At 51.5% G+C, this 14598-nt stretch overlaps 4 protein-coding genes across 4 annotated transcripts; all 4 read right to left on the reverse strand.

The window, feature by feature from the left end:
• Positions 1–1659: 1659 nt before the first annotated feature.
• Positions 1660–4455, reverse strand: VTN77DRAFT_6789 (uncharacterized protein; the record flags this gene model as incomplete). Its single annotated transcript, XM_069423105.1, has 2 exons — positions 1660–3776; positions 3840–4455. The coding sequence occupies 2 exons, from the start codon at positions 4453–4455 to the stop codon at positions 1660–1662; spliced, it is 2733 nt and encodes a 910-aa protein (XP_069275930.1).
• Positions 4456–5024: 569 nt separating this feature from the next.
• Positions 5025–7388, reverse strand: VTN77DRAFT_6790 (uncharacterized protein; the record flags this gene model as incomplete). Its single annotated transcript, XM_069423107.1, has 1 exon — positions 5025–7388. One exon carries the CDS (start codon positions 7386–7388, stop codon positions 5025–5027), a length of 2364 nt encoding a protein of 787 aa, XP_069275931.1.
• A 1319-nt stretch (positions 7389–8707) lies between these two features.
• Positions 8708–10735, reverse strand: VTN77DRAFT_6791 (uncharacterized protein; the record flags this gene model as incomplete). Its single annotated transcript, XM_069423108.1, has 2 exons — positions 8708–10005; positions 10165–10735. The coding sequence occupies 2 exons, from the start codon at positions 10733–10735 to the stop codon at positions 8708–8710; spliced, it is 1869 nt and encodes a 622-aa protein (XP_069275932.1).
• Positions 10736–11646: 911 nt separating this feature from the next.
• Positions 11647–12339, reverse strand: VTN77DRAFT_6792 (uncharacterized protein; the record flags this gene model as incomplete). The annotated part of the gene is made up of 1 exon (XM_069423109.1): positions 11647–12339. The coding sequence occupies one exon, from the start codon at positions 12337–12339 to the stop codon at positions 11647–11649; it is 693 nt and encodes a 230-aa protein (XP_069275933.1).
• Positions 12340–14598: the final 2259 nt, after the last annotated feature.

Raw genomic sequence — 14598 nt, forward strand, 5'->3', positions numbered from 1 at the left:
TGGCTTACTTTTTGCACCTTGTGAATGCGTCTGCAAAGGTTAAACTTTACTGTAATACTGTACTTGCTCCTGCTCAAACGTAGTGCTACTGTATACCTTGACGATAGTACCACACTTGATAGGCAACTATGCCATCTCTGGGTGACACAGGCCACCATCACAGTTCACTGGTACCTAGGTATCTACGTAGATAGATACACAGAGTGTCTGTCTCCAGTACTATTATTGTCATGCCCATTGATGCCTGGGAAAGTCATCTGTCTCACTCATCCTGATCGATCGCCACTCATCTGCCTCGGTCACACTCGTGACCTGCGCGCCAGCATGACGCCATCCCCCAATCGGGCAATCAGCAGCAGTGGACCAATGATCCATTGGTTATCGAACCAATCAACTCTCTTCTCTCGCCATCCAAGCATTCTGCATGCAAATCTCTTTCTTGGCTTGTTTCTGCAGGAAATAATTAATGAATTCGTTGTTGCTGTATGTACGTACTTGCAGAAATCCACGAACCACTACTCCGTACATACTCATCCCCTTCTTACCCGTCAGGCAAGTCTTAGGCACCGTATATTATATATGGACATACTTGTGAAAGTACCTGCTCCGTACCCATGCTCATGTCTGTCGCTGGCCTCGAGGTTTGCATCTGCACGCACCCGTGCTGGACACGAACTTGCCTGCCTTACAATGTGGCGTGCATCCAGGAAATTATTTCCCCTCTACCTCTACCTACTAGGTGACTGAGAGACCCTCCAGTGGCAGTAGGATAAGGAGTAATGAATGCGAGTCGAATAGTTTTTTCTTGCATGTCAGCTTGAGTGTTGCACAGCATCATATACATACAGTGTGATACGACTGGGAGAGTGATTGATTGATGGCTGTTGCTAGTGATGAAGAATGGGACTCTGCCTATCTATCGATAGCGACGGCATCCAAGGACATCCAGAGGGGCCCCACAGGATCGCCGTCATGAAGGTTCCATGCGCCATTATTCATCTATAGACAATACAATCTATGTATGTACATACTATGTACAGTACATACACTCCCCAGCGATAAGCTCGCACCTCAATGTGGTGCTGGGGTCTAAATTGTAGTCCATGTTATTGTTACAGTATATTGATGAGACTAGATCTATCTATCTACTCTGTATAGTACACTGTTGTCTCCTGTCTGCACTGCTCCATCTAAGACATTGACTCCTTGTATTTATCAATAATGTCCTATCCTATATACCTACGTACTCCGTACTTAGCTCCAGCATAAATAATCATCAGCCAATACAGTTGCATGTACTGTATGCACAGAGTGCAGTGCTCAGCAGCAATGACACGAAGTTAACAATGATCAACGCGAGAAAACATCAATCATAAGAATAAGTAGCAAGCAAGCAACCTCTCGAGATCTCTTCCCCACCCACTGTCATTCTCGTAGACGCACATCACATGGTTATCCTCTAAAAGCCAGCCAGCCCACGCCACCCTTATAATAAATGTTGCATGCATGCAGTAGAACGCACCACCAAAGAAAAACAGATACAAGACAGTAAGAGGGTGTCACCTTAGTCTATCGTACTCCCACAGACTCGAAAAATTATACAAGGCTGAACTGAAAATATACAATAGTTCCAACTTCCCCCCACATAATAGTCGGAATCTAAATGTCTAAACCTCTCACAACCAGCCACAGCACGACAGGGACGATGACATTGTCGTTGCCTCCCGTCAACACGGCCTCAGTCAGACTAGCGACCCCAGCAGCGAGCACCGATTTCAGAACCACCGCCACCAGCCACCAGGCGGAGACTTCCTGCCGTTGCCAGCCGCCGATGGTCAGCCAGGCTCGTGCAACGATCAGTCCGACAGAAACAGCCACCGCAAACGCGACGCTGCCTTCGAGTGATTTTCCCCCGCCCCAGAACCATTTGAGCCGTCCGAAGCGCCGGCCGATCAAGGACGCCGCGGCATCTCCCATGCCCACGCAGATCACACCGCTGACCATGCTGACGTCCCGAGACACGACCTCCCACCCGGGCCATGGCAGCGCTCCTGCGCGTGGGAGATCCGCGAGAGAGAGCCACAGAGGAATGGCGCAGCCGATCAAGAGGAAAATGTGCGAAACAATCACCGGGCCCCGGTGGTCACGGCCGTCCGTGTAAGGAGCCAGGAAGTAGGTTAATGGCTTCGAGATGGGAGGCAACTGCGAGGCGCGGAAGAGATCCAGGAGCAAGAATACCGACAGCACCAAGGCGAGGGCCAAGGCAGAGAATGCAGGATCGATGTACGTGATCGGAAGGAACATCAGCACCATCATGCCGTGGAAGACTTTGCGTCGCGTGTCCACTTCGACCACCTTGCTGAGTCGAAAGACAATAGCCATGCCTACCACCAGAACCAGCACGCAGTATGCGCAGATCACGAGACGCGCGTTGGCTTCTCCAAAGGTATCGTGACGCAGATGCTCGACCCAACCCAAATGGCAGGCACTGTTCTGCTCCTCCAGGCTGCGGCGCGGCGGAAGCTGGATCCAATGTTCCAGGTTGAACATGAGCACCCAAAATCGGAAAAACGATATATTTCCGAAGAGATAACCCAGAGCCCACCCGAATGGCTCGCTCCCATGAAGAGCCTTTTCTGCGACATACTTCCGGATGGGACCCAGAATGATAAGAAGCACCGCAGCATATATATATAAAGCGTACAGCCATTTTCGAATTCTCGCCTGTGCAGCGGTCATCGAAAAGAACGGCGCGAGACTGGGCGCCACAGACCGCTTTCGTCGACCACCAGGAGTAGTCCGGGGTCGATGGGAGCGCGCCTTTTCAACTTCGGCAAACGTCGAAATCGTGTGTCGTCTTTTATGGGACGACACAAAGTGTTTTGTGCCGGTCCAAGAGCTTGGCCAAAGACCATCGATTTTGATGGAGTCTAGCGCCAACGCGGTCTCTCGAGCATGCGAGTTTCCCAGGCTTGCCTTGCGCTGTCTACCCGCAGCGGACGAGGCATCACTATCCGATCCCTGGTCCTCACTATTCGAGGCGAGTCCACTGATCTTTTGGCAGATTTTGTGATCGAGAATATTCAAAATATTCCTCGACGAATGCGAACTGCTAGGAGAGCGCCGAAACTTCCATGAGGGAACCCTGGCTAGGGCAACCTCCCACCTAAGAACAGAGCGACACAAGACAAAAACGCTAAGCCCGCCAAGCCACAGCAGTGCCTTCAGGATCTCTGCCTGAGGCGAATTGGAAAAGATGACTAAATTGATCAATGCCGTACCCAAAAGCTGAAGCTCCGCGGGAAGAAGACTCGTCGTCAGAAGAAAATCAAGAGTGGGTATCAATGCCTGCTGTAACGGATACATTAGGAGCAACACCTCCGGATCCAGCCCCTTTAAAGAAAGAGGTCTAGGGGAGCTTGACGATTCGAACGGCGGATGCTCTGAAACGATGATCGGAATAACGGTAATCGCCCATTGGGAGAGGCTAAAGCCATGGAGAGACCTGTAGAGCGGAATGACCTGCGGCGGTAGAGACGAGAGACTAAGAATGATATTTGGCAAGACCAGCGCCGGGTGATGCTGGCTTAAAGATAACGAGGCGAGAACGGGTATTACAATGGGGTAAAGCAAGGGAGCCGGGTCAAAGCTAGGTGGAATGGCGAATGAGGAGGGAACTCGTAGCCTGCGACGTCGTTTCGAAGATGACCAAAATGATATTCGAACGGGATAGAGGGCGTAGAGTGCGAGAACAAGAAAGACATGGGCGAGGAGTTCTGGACCCTCAGTCAGTTGATTGTAATCACCGTTGTGCACAGCTTCCACATCTAAGATCGTACCTCTATGCCAGGACAATGCCAACAAGCGCACATCTTCTCGAAGAAAGACAACCACACCAGTGAAAACCAGCAGTGCCGTTTCAACCAGCCTGCGGAGCACTTCATTGCGTCTTTTCCGCACCGTCACTTCCCGCCGCAAGGCAGAAGAATTCCGATATGACTCCTCACCCGAACTCCCTCTCGAACTGCGCGACGGAGATCGGACGAACAATGACCAGGGCAGATTATTCGCCAGCCACAACGCAGGATCGTCAGGGGGAGTAGTGCCCGCCGTAGTTCGTAGGCCCTTCCGTGGCCGCACCGGAGGTGCAGGCAAGCCCCTCAGAAACCCGGTACTCTCATCGTCCGCTTCTGTGCCACTGTCGCTGGAGGTCCTCGGCGGTGTCATCATCCATATCGGCATTTGGCCGGAGGTATTTCCATTTTCAGCCGATGGCAACTCTCCAGGCTGCTCGAGCAACCTGGAGCTCTTCCGATGGTAAGGGTGAGGGGATCGGGAGAAGGGCCGCCACTGGTCAGGGATGGGGGTTTCGTGATGCAACGAAGTCGAGGACGAGGGCGAGGGCGAGGGCGCAGTTTCATTTATCCCATCATCCTGATCTCGCGTGAATGCCATAGCATCTCCATATGTGTGCGACGTTCCACTAGGCCGCCATATCTTGGGAGAGCTTCGAGTCGATAGGCGAAAGAACAGTAAGGCAACGGTATCGAATCCACACAAGAGAGAGCAACAGGATGTCCAGGTGACCAACCACTAAAAAAATTGAAGGCAGCCTCTCAAGTCCTGGTATAAAAAGAAGGTAAAAAGCCCAACACAAAACCGGCAGCGGTGGTGAGAAGTGGAAGGTGGCTTTTTTTTCTGCAAGCATCAGTCAATCACATGTTCGGAAGGCTGTCGCGTTAGTATGATTCCGTCACCCCAACGTTCGCTCGTGGCGCCGCCAGCAGTGCCTAGACCCATACAGGCAGCGATTCCCTCTTGCTGTCTCACGATTCTATTCAAATAAAATCCTCTGAGGTGAAGGACGAGCTTGAATGACAACTGATTATTACAGGTTACTTTCATTGTTTGTAGTGTCCTCTGACATATCCTAATTCTATAGGCAGACAAACATCAAAACAAAACAATACCTACGAGGAACTGCAACATAGCCAATCGCTTACTATCTTCTATGTGCTTTTCGATTATTTGCTAGTTGTCCGTACAGTGATGCCTGCTGCTAATCTCTGACCCTGACGCCCCCAGACAGCCTTACACGGAACGATCTGGCCTTTCCACAGGCCCTTGGTAAGCGGAGACACTGTATAGATCGTCGACTGGGCCGTCTCGATCACATCTCCCAGACTGCTCATCACCTGTTGCAGATGAGTCTCAAAGGAAGGACCAGAATGCTCAATTCCGATCTCAATGCTGTAAAAGGTCGTCTGATCGTTGACGACTGTAGACCAGACCTTGTCGCTCTGACTAGTCGTATCTTCTGCGGTGATGGTTACACAGTCACAACGCGAGCCCAGACCTTGCCATTCAATGTCACTTCCTCGAGGTAGCGCATCGACCTGGACAGCAAAGAAAGGAGGTACCTGTGGAGTCTCCCTCACGACGTCGAAGTTCAGGAGGGTGTGTTCTCGTGACGAAGTATGTCTGGGATCCTCACGACGTCCGTATTTGATGTCCCACGCATCCAGTGTCTCCTCCTCCTCCTCCTCATCTTCATTTTGATTGACAGGTTGACTGTTCAACTTCTCCCAAAGATCCCATGCAACTCTCACTTTGTCTTGTACTCGCGGTGGTTGCTGATCATTAGCCAAGAAGACCACAGCCCCGAGCCACCAATCAACCTTCATTGCCACGCCTATTCTCCAGAGGTGCTGTAATGACAATGTCGCATGTAAACTGAAATTCTCGAACCATGTGTCCTCGTCTGTAGACAGCCCATCTGCAACCTCCATAGAGGCTGGATCCAGTGGAATCTGTCCAGCAATAAACACCAGTCCACCACCCGTTTCGATTGCCAGATCTCGGCGGCAGGGGACAGTGATGGCTTGCGAGTATGGTCCTATATTCGCCGGTGCCCAGTATGACCGCGACTGGACATGAAGACCCTGTCTCATAGCTCGCGGGCCCAGGTCAACGACGAAGGAAGCCATAACTTCCACCCCATCCGGTAGACTGTCTCCACATGCCACCGTCACTCGGGCTGGAGGGTTTGGCTTCTTGAACAAGGAGACATAGATCCCGTTGATGGATGCAAAATCTTTCATAGATCGAAGGAGCACCGTAGCAAAGACGATATCCTCGGGTGCTCGCCTGCCATTCCCTGCATACGACTCCAGTATCTGCTCGAGCTTCCTGGAGATTCCGTTCATTTGTTCGCCCGCCCCAGGACCAGCCTCAGGAGCTGTAAGGTTCGATATCGCCCACAAGCTTCCATCATTCGATTGGGTTACTTCAATATCTGCCTGGGAATGTTGTGTAATAGCTGTCGGTTGCAGATCAGCACTGGAATCCTTCTGATATTCCCCTGACCTCGACCGTAGCTCATCGAGAGCGCACTCGAAAGGAGCATCCAGCCTAGACGGTCTTCTCACGGACTCTGGACGTATGCTGGCCTGGTGCGCTACTTTCGGCGCACATTTTGCCCCTGTGATGGCGACATAACTCACGCCACTGCCTCCCCTTCTGACCTGTCGGTCTTGTTCCTCAATGATTATTCTTTGCTTCCAGAGGAAGTCGGGACCGTCAAGGGCCAGCGTCTCATACTCTCCTCCCTCCCCCAGAACAGCTCCTCTCAGATCGTCCGCGGCAAATCTTCTCATCGCCTTCGCGATCCGCTTCCTCGTCTGGCCATCCTGGGAGGCGACATCTCCCCACAGAAAGTTGTCGTCGAGCCCTCCCGATGCGACCTTGATGATTCTCGACTCGCACCCGCAGGCGGCTATATCGTCCAGGAGACCAGTATCCGAAGGGATCGAATCGGACGCCCTCCGCTCTTCCGGCGGAGGTAAATGGGGATACATCCACAACCACGCAAGCGGAATGAGTCCCAAACGGCAGGCAACATTTTCAATCCTTGTGCGCTGGTAGGTGGATAGAATGGCGCCAGCGGAGACGGCGTTCGCAGATGGGTGCTCCCGCATGATACGCCTGAGCAAAGGCATCAAAGACTCGGTCTCGTCTTCATCATGACCCGCTATTGAATCTGCCGTCTGGTCCTCAGCATCGTTACGGTACACCCCCGAGGTATCCACCGCGCCTCCGGTGATGGGCGCCCGGTACAGTGGGATACCTAGTGCAGTCTCGTAGAGAGGAATGACATTGTGCCCAACAGTCTGGTACATAAAGCTGTCCATATCCTCATGTTGCCCCTCATCATGGTCGACTCCCGGCGGCGGTGATCTCAAAGGAGGATGAAGATTCGCCAAAGCAACCACGCGATGTCCATTTCTGATGCAGTGTAGAATCGAATACAGAGAATCCTTCCCACCCGATATCAGGGCAATGACATTCAGTCCTGACGATGTGTTGGAAGACATGATGGGGCCACCCATCAACCCCCACCACTTATCTTATCCGTTGAGGGGCAGCGACAGAAATTTTAAGAAAGAATCACCCAGTGAGCAGTCGACGTCAAAGCATGAGTTGATGATAATTAAGCCTTGAAGACAATGAAATACTTCATGAATTATCAATTCCAATCCCCAAGCACTGCAACGTAGACCCAAGACATCCGGTGGTTAATGTAGACGGAAAGAGGGAAAGGAAGTCTCTGTCCTCAGTACAATTCAAATTCTCCCCTGCCACCCAAAAAAAGGCAGATACGAAACAACACTCTTGGTGGAATGCAATAGGAAAGATAACTCTCACTATACCAACGGAAGTTTTGTAGGTTTGCTAAGACTTGGTCTCGGAAAGCCGAACCGCAACTTCAAGGACTTTACAGTTTGAATTTTCCACCCACGCTATTATCCGCTCACACCAAGTCGAACGGCCACCTAAGCGCATTACGACAGCAAACGCGACGTTCTAGGACAAAATACTATAATATTGTGGTCATAAAATGCTTCATTCGTAGGTATCTAAGGAAATATTTTTTTTATAGTTTTTTTTTCTTTGTGGTTTAGTTTCTCAGCCGAATCAGCGCCGGACTAATGTAGGGAAGTGAGAATGTGCGAAGAAACCTCATAGTGCAGATTAGGACGATGATGATGCAGTGGAATTTTTCAGTAGGAAACAAAAGATACACATGTGCTAAAAGGGGTATGAGGAAATGACAGAGGAAAACAATAATACAGTTGTGTGACCAGCACCAAAGGGGATTCAAGGGGGAGAAATAGGGTGAAGTACATACAAGTAATTACAAATGCAGTAAGCACATAAAAAGACGGATGAATGAGAAGGTAAATGAAGAAAACAATGTGAGTACACGAAGAAAAGCGGAGCCGATGAACAATGCAGAGGGCAAGTATTATGTTCGTATCCCACACCACTATTTTGTCCGCTTCAAGGTAGTCATCATGATCTCTATCCCATCAGATGAGCCCTCCACTCCTTGTTCGCAGATACCGCGAATAACCTATGCAACGCTGCTACACTCATTCGAGTGTCAAAACGAACGGTTGCTGCGAGGCATATGCGTCGGGGTAGATGTCTCAGATCACCAGATTGCCCGATCCCAAGCGCCGACAAATGGAAGAAAACAAGCCAATAGAAAACCCAGCCCAACCCAAGAAGTAAAAGCTATGTTCAGAAGAAGTATTAAAAGAGGCCTCTATATTTTTGTGAGGCAATTAAATATGTCTCCTGGTCACATCTCATCATAATCGCCTCAGAAAGGTGAAGAGGCTCAGCGGAAGATTGTCTAAAAATCCTAGGCGGATTCCTCGCGCTTGCGCTTCTTGAAGGGCCGACGGTCTCCAGAGGTTGGAGAGTCGGAGGCGACGCTGGACCCAGACTCGCTTGTTGTGGACTGCGTGGCAGCCGCATTGGCAGCCTCATAGAGCACCGCACCGAGAACACCTGCATCAGTCTCCTCATATGACTGAGTCGAAGGGGTAACATCGTTGGTATCCACCACACTCATCACAACAGAACCACCGCCGTGGGTTCGGGCATGCTGAGCGAGGTTATCACTGCGCGAGAACCTCTTCCCACATTCACTGCATTCGAATGGCTTGTCCTGTGTGTGGAGGGAGCGGTAATGGCGCTTCAGGTGCTCCTGGCGACGGAAGCGACGAGAGCAAAGACTGCATACAAACGTCTTTGAGGGATCGTCCGTCAACGACTGCTTACGGCCCCGACGGTTGACAGGCACTTGCGGGGGAGCTGAGCCATCTGACGAGCCAGAGGCAGCAGCAGCGGAGTCGGTCTTTCCATCGCTGTGAGTGTTGCCCTGAGGAGCTGTGGCTTGGTTTTGGGTGTTGTTTCCGCGGCTGTTCACCGGGGGCTGGTTCTCCAAGGAACCATAAGCATCCGAATCAGTGTCCGAGACCGAGGGCTTCTTCTGGATCGACTTGCGAGAAGCTCCGCGCTTCTTGATCCTCATGTCTCCGGGCGCGCTGTCGTCACTCGTCTGCAGCTCCGAAAGAGAAATAGTAGGCAGACCGGAATGCGCAAACGCGTCCTCGTCTTCGAAATCCTCAAAACTCTGCTCGCTCAGGAACTCGTCCTCATCCAGAGCATATGGGCCCATCCGTTGCCGCTTGTCTCCCAGGTAGAACGTATTGGATGCAGACGGAGCGAAATCGGCGAGACCGCCCACGAGTTCTTCGTCCGAGTCGAGATCAGAAAAACTGTCAAAGGTCGGCAGGGTGCTCAAAGTGGCCTCCGTGCAGCCCGTGAACGGGGCCTGTGTGGTCTCAGGAGCTGAAAGAGTCAGGTTCGAACTGGCAAGAACCAACTTGTGCTCCTCGTCATCCCCAGAGCATAGCGTTGGCAGGGGAGGGAAATCAGCAGGAGCATCAGTGGAGAGGCCAGGCTCGACGGTCAGCTGTCGGGGATCGCAGAAATCGGAGCTTGACGGTTCAGCAGGAAGACTGAGAGGCTGCTGGGACGAAATCAAGGAAGTGGACACTGGGGAAGGGGATGGAGAAAGGGAGGGACAAGACGCGGTAGCGGATAGGAGTTCCGAAGCTTGGCTGGAGGTAACCGAAGGCGGGTGGATAAAGACTGCGGAACGCACGGCGATTTGTTAGCATCTGCAGGCAACATCCACCAACATCAAACAAAGCCAACTAGTTGTTTGTTTGCTTTGTCTGTTTTTGTCCTCCCGTACAACGTCATCCTTCGAAATAAGGAAAGAAAGAAAATGACAATTAACTAACTTACCTGGCGTCATCGGAGGAGAGTCTGATCGCGCCCAGTCCGAGTTGCCCAGAATCTCCGAGTGCACCTCACTCTCACAACCTTCCTTAACGCCCTCCACCTTCTCTACAGGGAAGAAAGAGCCATTGATGGGAGTCTGCAGCATCCCACAACTCGATGGTGGGCTGCTAATGGTGCTCCCTGAGGAGGAAAGAGGCGGGGTGGAGGGGAAGCCATAAAAGTCGGCATTGACGAATCTGGTATCCAGAGGCAGCAGAGCGGGGGACTCATGCTGGACAATGATCGTGGGCTTGAGATGCGTTGGCTGGGGCGAAGCGATGGGGGTCATGCTCATCTGCTGGTGGAATGCGTTCTGAGGGTGAGCATTCACCTGAGGATGGGACGTGTACATTGGCTGCTGCTGTGGCGCCTGCTGCGGTTGGAAAACCGGCATGGGCGCATGGTAGGCTGGCATCTCAGACGGGTGAGACGCGAACGGTGCTTGCTGTCGCTGTTGAGACTCTACGTCTGGGTTGTAGAAATAGTATGCAGGCTGCCCGGGCATAGCGGGATGCATCGAGTAAGCTGCCTCCATTGTGCTGTTGTTCTCGCCTGGTTTCGAGAGAATCAGCTCTCCGTCGTGCTAACGATAGGCCATGAAGTTGTTGACTCACTGGTTCAGACCGGATGAACTCGAGAACAGTCAGAAATGGAGAGGCCTTCTGAACAACTGAGGTAATAGTAAAGTGCCGAAGGACTCGTCTTGCTGTAATTAAAAACTATTATGTATGGTACTCGGGGGATTAGATGTAGTAGAGGTTCTCGAGTATCCGTCAAAGGCTATCGGTATAGTAGGTAGGCAAGGTAGGTAGTATAATGATTATTATGCTGACACCGCAAACAGCGCCGGAGATGAACAAGCGTTATCGTCGAAAGAGCGAATGCCAAATGAACGACTGCCCTGATGTCTGGAGAACTGTCTGAAGGAGGGTGCTTGCGGTTCTCCAATGTCGACGGCGAGGACAGAAGCCACCTTGTATGGACAAGATGCCGCAAGACTAGAAAAAGAAACGAGTAGTATATGAATATGCCGGGGTGGTTTCAAAGGAATGACAGGACCTTAGTCGAGGCAAGCCACAGAAGGGACGTGCTTCGATAAGGATCCGGACAAGAGCAAAAGCAAATAGAAAAAAAGAATAAAAAATTACGAAAAATGAGGCATTAGAAAAAGGGCAAGACGGCCATGGACAACGAGAGACTGGGCCAAAATCGGGTATGATAGAGGAAATGAGTGACGGCCCGGGTGGACACTGGATAAAAGAGAGAGCGCGGTGATCTGCCAGGTCGGGCCAACTTTAGCAGGCATCCCAAGTCCCCAGTATCGAGCGACCTGAGACTGAGCAGCCCACTCGAGTTCCGCATCCACTCGGCATACTAAACACTGGTGTGCTGGGCGGGATTCGGGAGGATGGCGCAGCGCGCATCCCAGTCATGTCGATGCGCATATCAGCCAGCGGCGGGCCACAGGAAGTGGACCTCGCTGGCTGATGCACTCCGGGACTTGGTGAATCCAATGCATCCATCATGATGGCGAAGCACGCCCGGATTGGCAGGGTAAAGGCAGCGCAACGCTAGCGGCTGGTTAGGAAGGGCGGTGCCTGAGCGGATGCATCGACACCCACATTGCACCCACTCCTCGGCCGGGGAACCCAAAAGAGCGCAAGTGGGTGGATCTGCTAGCACGAGACGCAGATGGGAGATTGCAGCCGCCAATCTCGAACGGACCTGGGCCTCGCTTTGGCAAATTGCGGAGAACGGGAGATGGCCGCATGGGAAGTCTGGCAGGTCAGTCACTCCATGCCGCATGAACAGCGCTCTTAATTGATACCAACTGGACTCCGTCCTGTCACGGAACCGTCCGTCTGGGATTTTAGCCGTGGATTGCCACGGCAGCTCCCCCAAAATTTCCAACTTCCCAAGAGAGACAGGGCGCCCTCTTAGTCTAGGACTAGCAGAGACCGTTGCCATGAAACAGCCTCGCTCACTGAGGGCGACAGGCTTCCCTGCAGGCACCCTGCCACCCACCCTCCCACGATAACGGGCGCTGGCATCGCTGTCCGTCATCCCCCAGCTGGGAGAGGCGTTGGAGTTTGGACCTGCCGTCACAGCATCGATGATGGAGGGTGACGAGGTGCGCATTGACGCAGCCTCTGCTCCAGTCAAGAAACGAATGGAGGGTGTTCGGCGTCCATCCGCAAGAGCACCGACCGTAGCCGCCAGCACTGCTACACCTGATTCCTTGGGAGAGAGAGGAGGGGGGGGATGGCACAGTCCAGGTGTCGACTGATACGAGCAATGAGAATGCTAGGATGATGCACACCGCAGGCGACACCGCAATCTCGTAATCTTGGATGCAACAACGCGCGGACACGGTGCCAATGAGCAGTGGCCGGTCCCTCGCAAGGTGTGACCGACGGACCCTTAGCGGCTTAGCTAGGCGGTTCCACCCTGCCCGTCCCGTCCAGAGGGAGTCGCCGAACGGCCATGGCTGTCGATGCCATCCTAATGAATCCTACGCCTGTGCCACCATTCTGCTCCCAAGATCAGTTGTAACTTGTCGCCCCAAGAAGAATAATAATTTTTTATTGACCTTTCATTTTTTTTTCTTGATGCAGGGCAAAAACACCGTGAAACTTATCTGAGCGCTATGATTATTTGGTTGAGAGATGCAACCATGTTTGTGAAACACCACTAACCAGGTTATCTCTCAGTTATCTTACCTTGGCAGACAAAGCATGCGAAAGAGAAAAAAAATTTTTTTCGCACCTTTACTCCAGAATCTGGCAATATGCATGTCAGAGCGCTGTCATAAGCTGATAGTTTTTAAATATGCATGAAGTGGTGAGACTCGCAGGAACGATCCGATTACGGCCAGTGGTGCTCAGATTCCGCTGATGCCGTCGAGGTGTCAAACAAAGAAACATAGGCGGAAGAGTCGGCGACTCGGTAGCAGCGATGGTGTACAGAGGGCATATGTACGGACTCGGAGTACGGAGTGCATTCCACTGCGGTTGGCTGCATGTGAATCATCGGCGCTCTAGTGCAGGAACACTGAATAAGTCTGCAGATGGAGAAATCTACTCCGTATCTCCGCAAAAGATGTGGTGAGTGGTGACTGTCGCCGTTGACATTATTATTCACGCTTGTGCCGAGGACTTCGTAGAGCAATGACCAGTTATCTTCACCGCCTCCTGTCGGTATGCTTTACACGGAGTAAAGTACTCCGTACATGCAGGTTTCTCTCATCCTTACTGCTGTTTCGAAGTTAGAGCAGCTTTCGCCACTCTTGGAGACTGAAATGCAAGGATGCAATCAAGTCACTGAGTCAGAAAAGAAAAAAAAAGAAGTTTTTTGTTGTTATCGATTGCGAAAGATAGCGCAATCTGGACGATAAAGAGTTGATAGGTCACCACATAAGCCTATCATGTTGACCAGTCGAGGCAGAATAAGCAAACTCCCAAGAAATCCATATCATACTCATCCTGCACGCCCACATCACATTCGTGTGTGTGGACTGTGGAGTAAGGTTTCGCGGGTCGAGCCGCTCACTGGATGCCCGCCAGTCAGCAGTTGTTGTACGTGAAAGACAGTTGGCGATGTCTTGCGTGTATCTGGGATTGGTCCGAATAAATGCCTAAAGATAGAACTTCCTTTTCTCGAACACACAGTCGCAAAAGCAGCGGCAGAACTTTCCCACTTTCTGCAAGGGATGGTTCCGTACGTAGCCTGACATGATAAGGACAAGTCGTCGTCATCGAAGTACCGTGCATATAGACAAGGATTCCCTGGTCTGTCGCATGAAACAGGTCGAGTAATGCCCTCGCACAGTGGCGCACATGTCAGAAAAAAATATTTAAAAATAAAAAAAGGGAAAATGGGAAAATGGAAAAAAGAATGAATGACTCGACAGTCATACTCTTAGTCGTAACTGGATGTCCAGTTCCGCGTTCCGGCGTGGTTAGTGAGGAGTCAAGTCTAACACTCTGTCATGCATATCGGAGTCCAGCCCCAAGTTCAACTGCGTAGATTTGTATGTAGCAGTTATCCATGACCACTGCCCTAATGCAGGCACAATGCAGGCACAAATTCTGCCGTCAGCTCCAACAAAAAAAAATCAAAAACCCTTGCTCCGGGAAGTACCTGATCGAGCAAGATGCGTGATCCTAACCAGCCTGTTTTGAATTTGCCCAGGGTGGAAATAGAGGGTCCAAATCTCACGAGAGACGATTGACAACACAGTCCCCAAACGCAAGCTTCAACGGCTTTTCGATTACGATCTTGGGATCTTGACTTCAGACCATAGCCTGTCATACTAAACCTCTGATGGTATCGATGGACTTGACTAAGAAGGCCGATGCTTCGGAATTTGCCTCGCTGGCGGATGAAATAAGTGGAGAT

The sequence above is a fragment of the Rasamsonia byssochlamydoides genome (assembly GCF_041956645.1).
Source record: "Rasamsonia byssochlamydoides strain NRRL 3658 unplaced genomic scaffold VTN77scaffold_52, whole genome shotgun sequence".
In the NCBI taxonomy this organism is placed as follows: Eukaryota; Fungi; Ascomycota; class Eurotiomycetes; order Eurotiales; family Trichocomaceae; genus Rasamsonia; species Rasamsonia byssochlamydoides.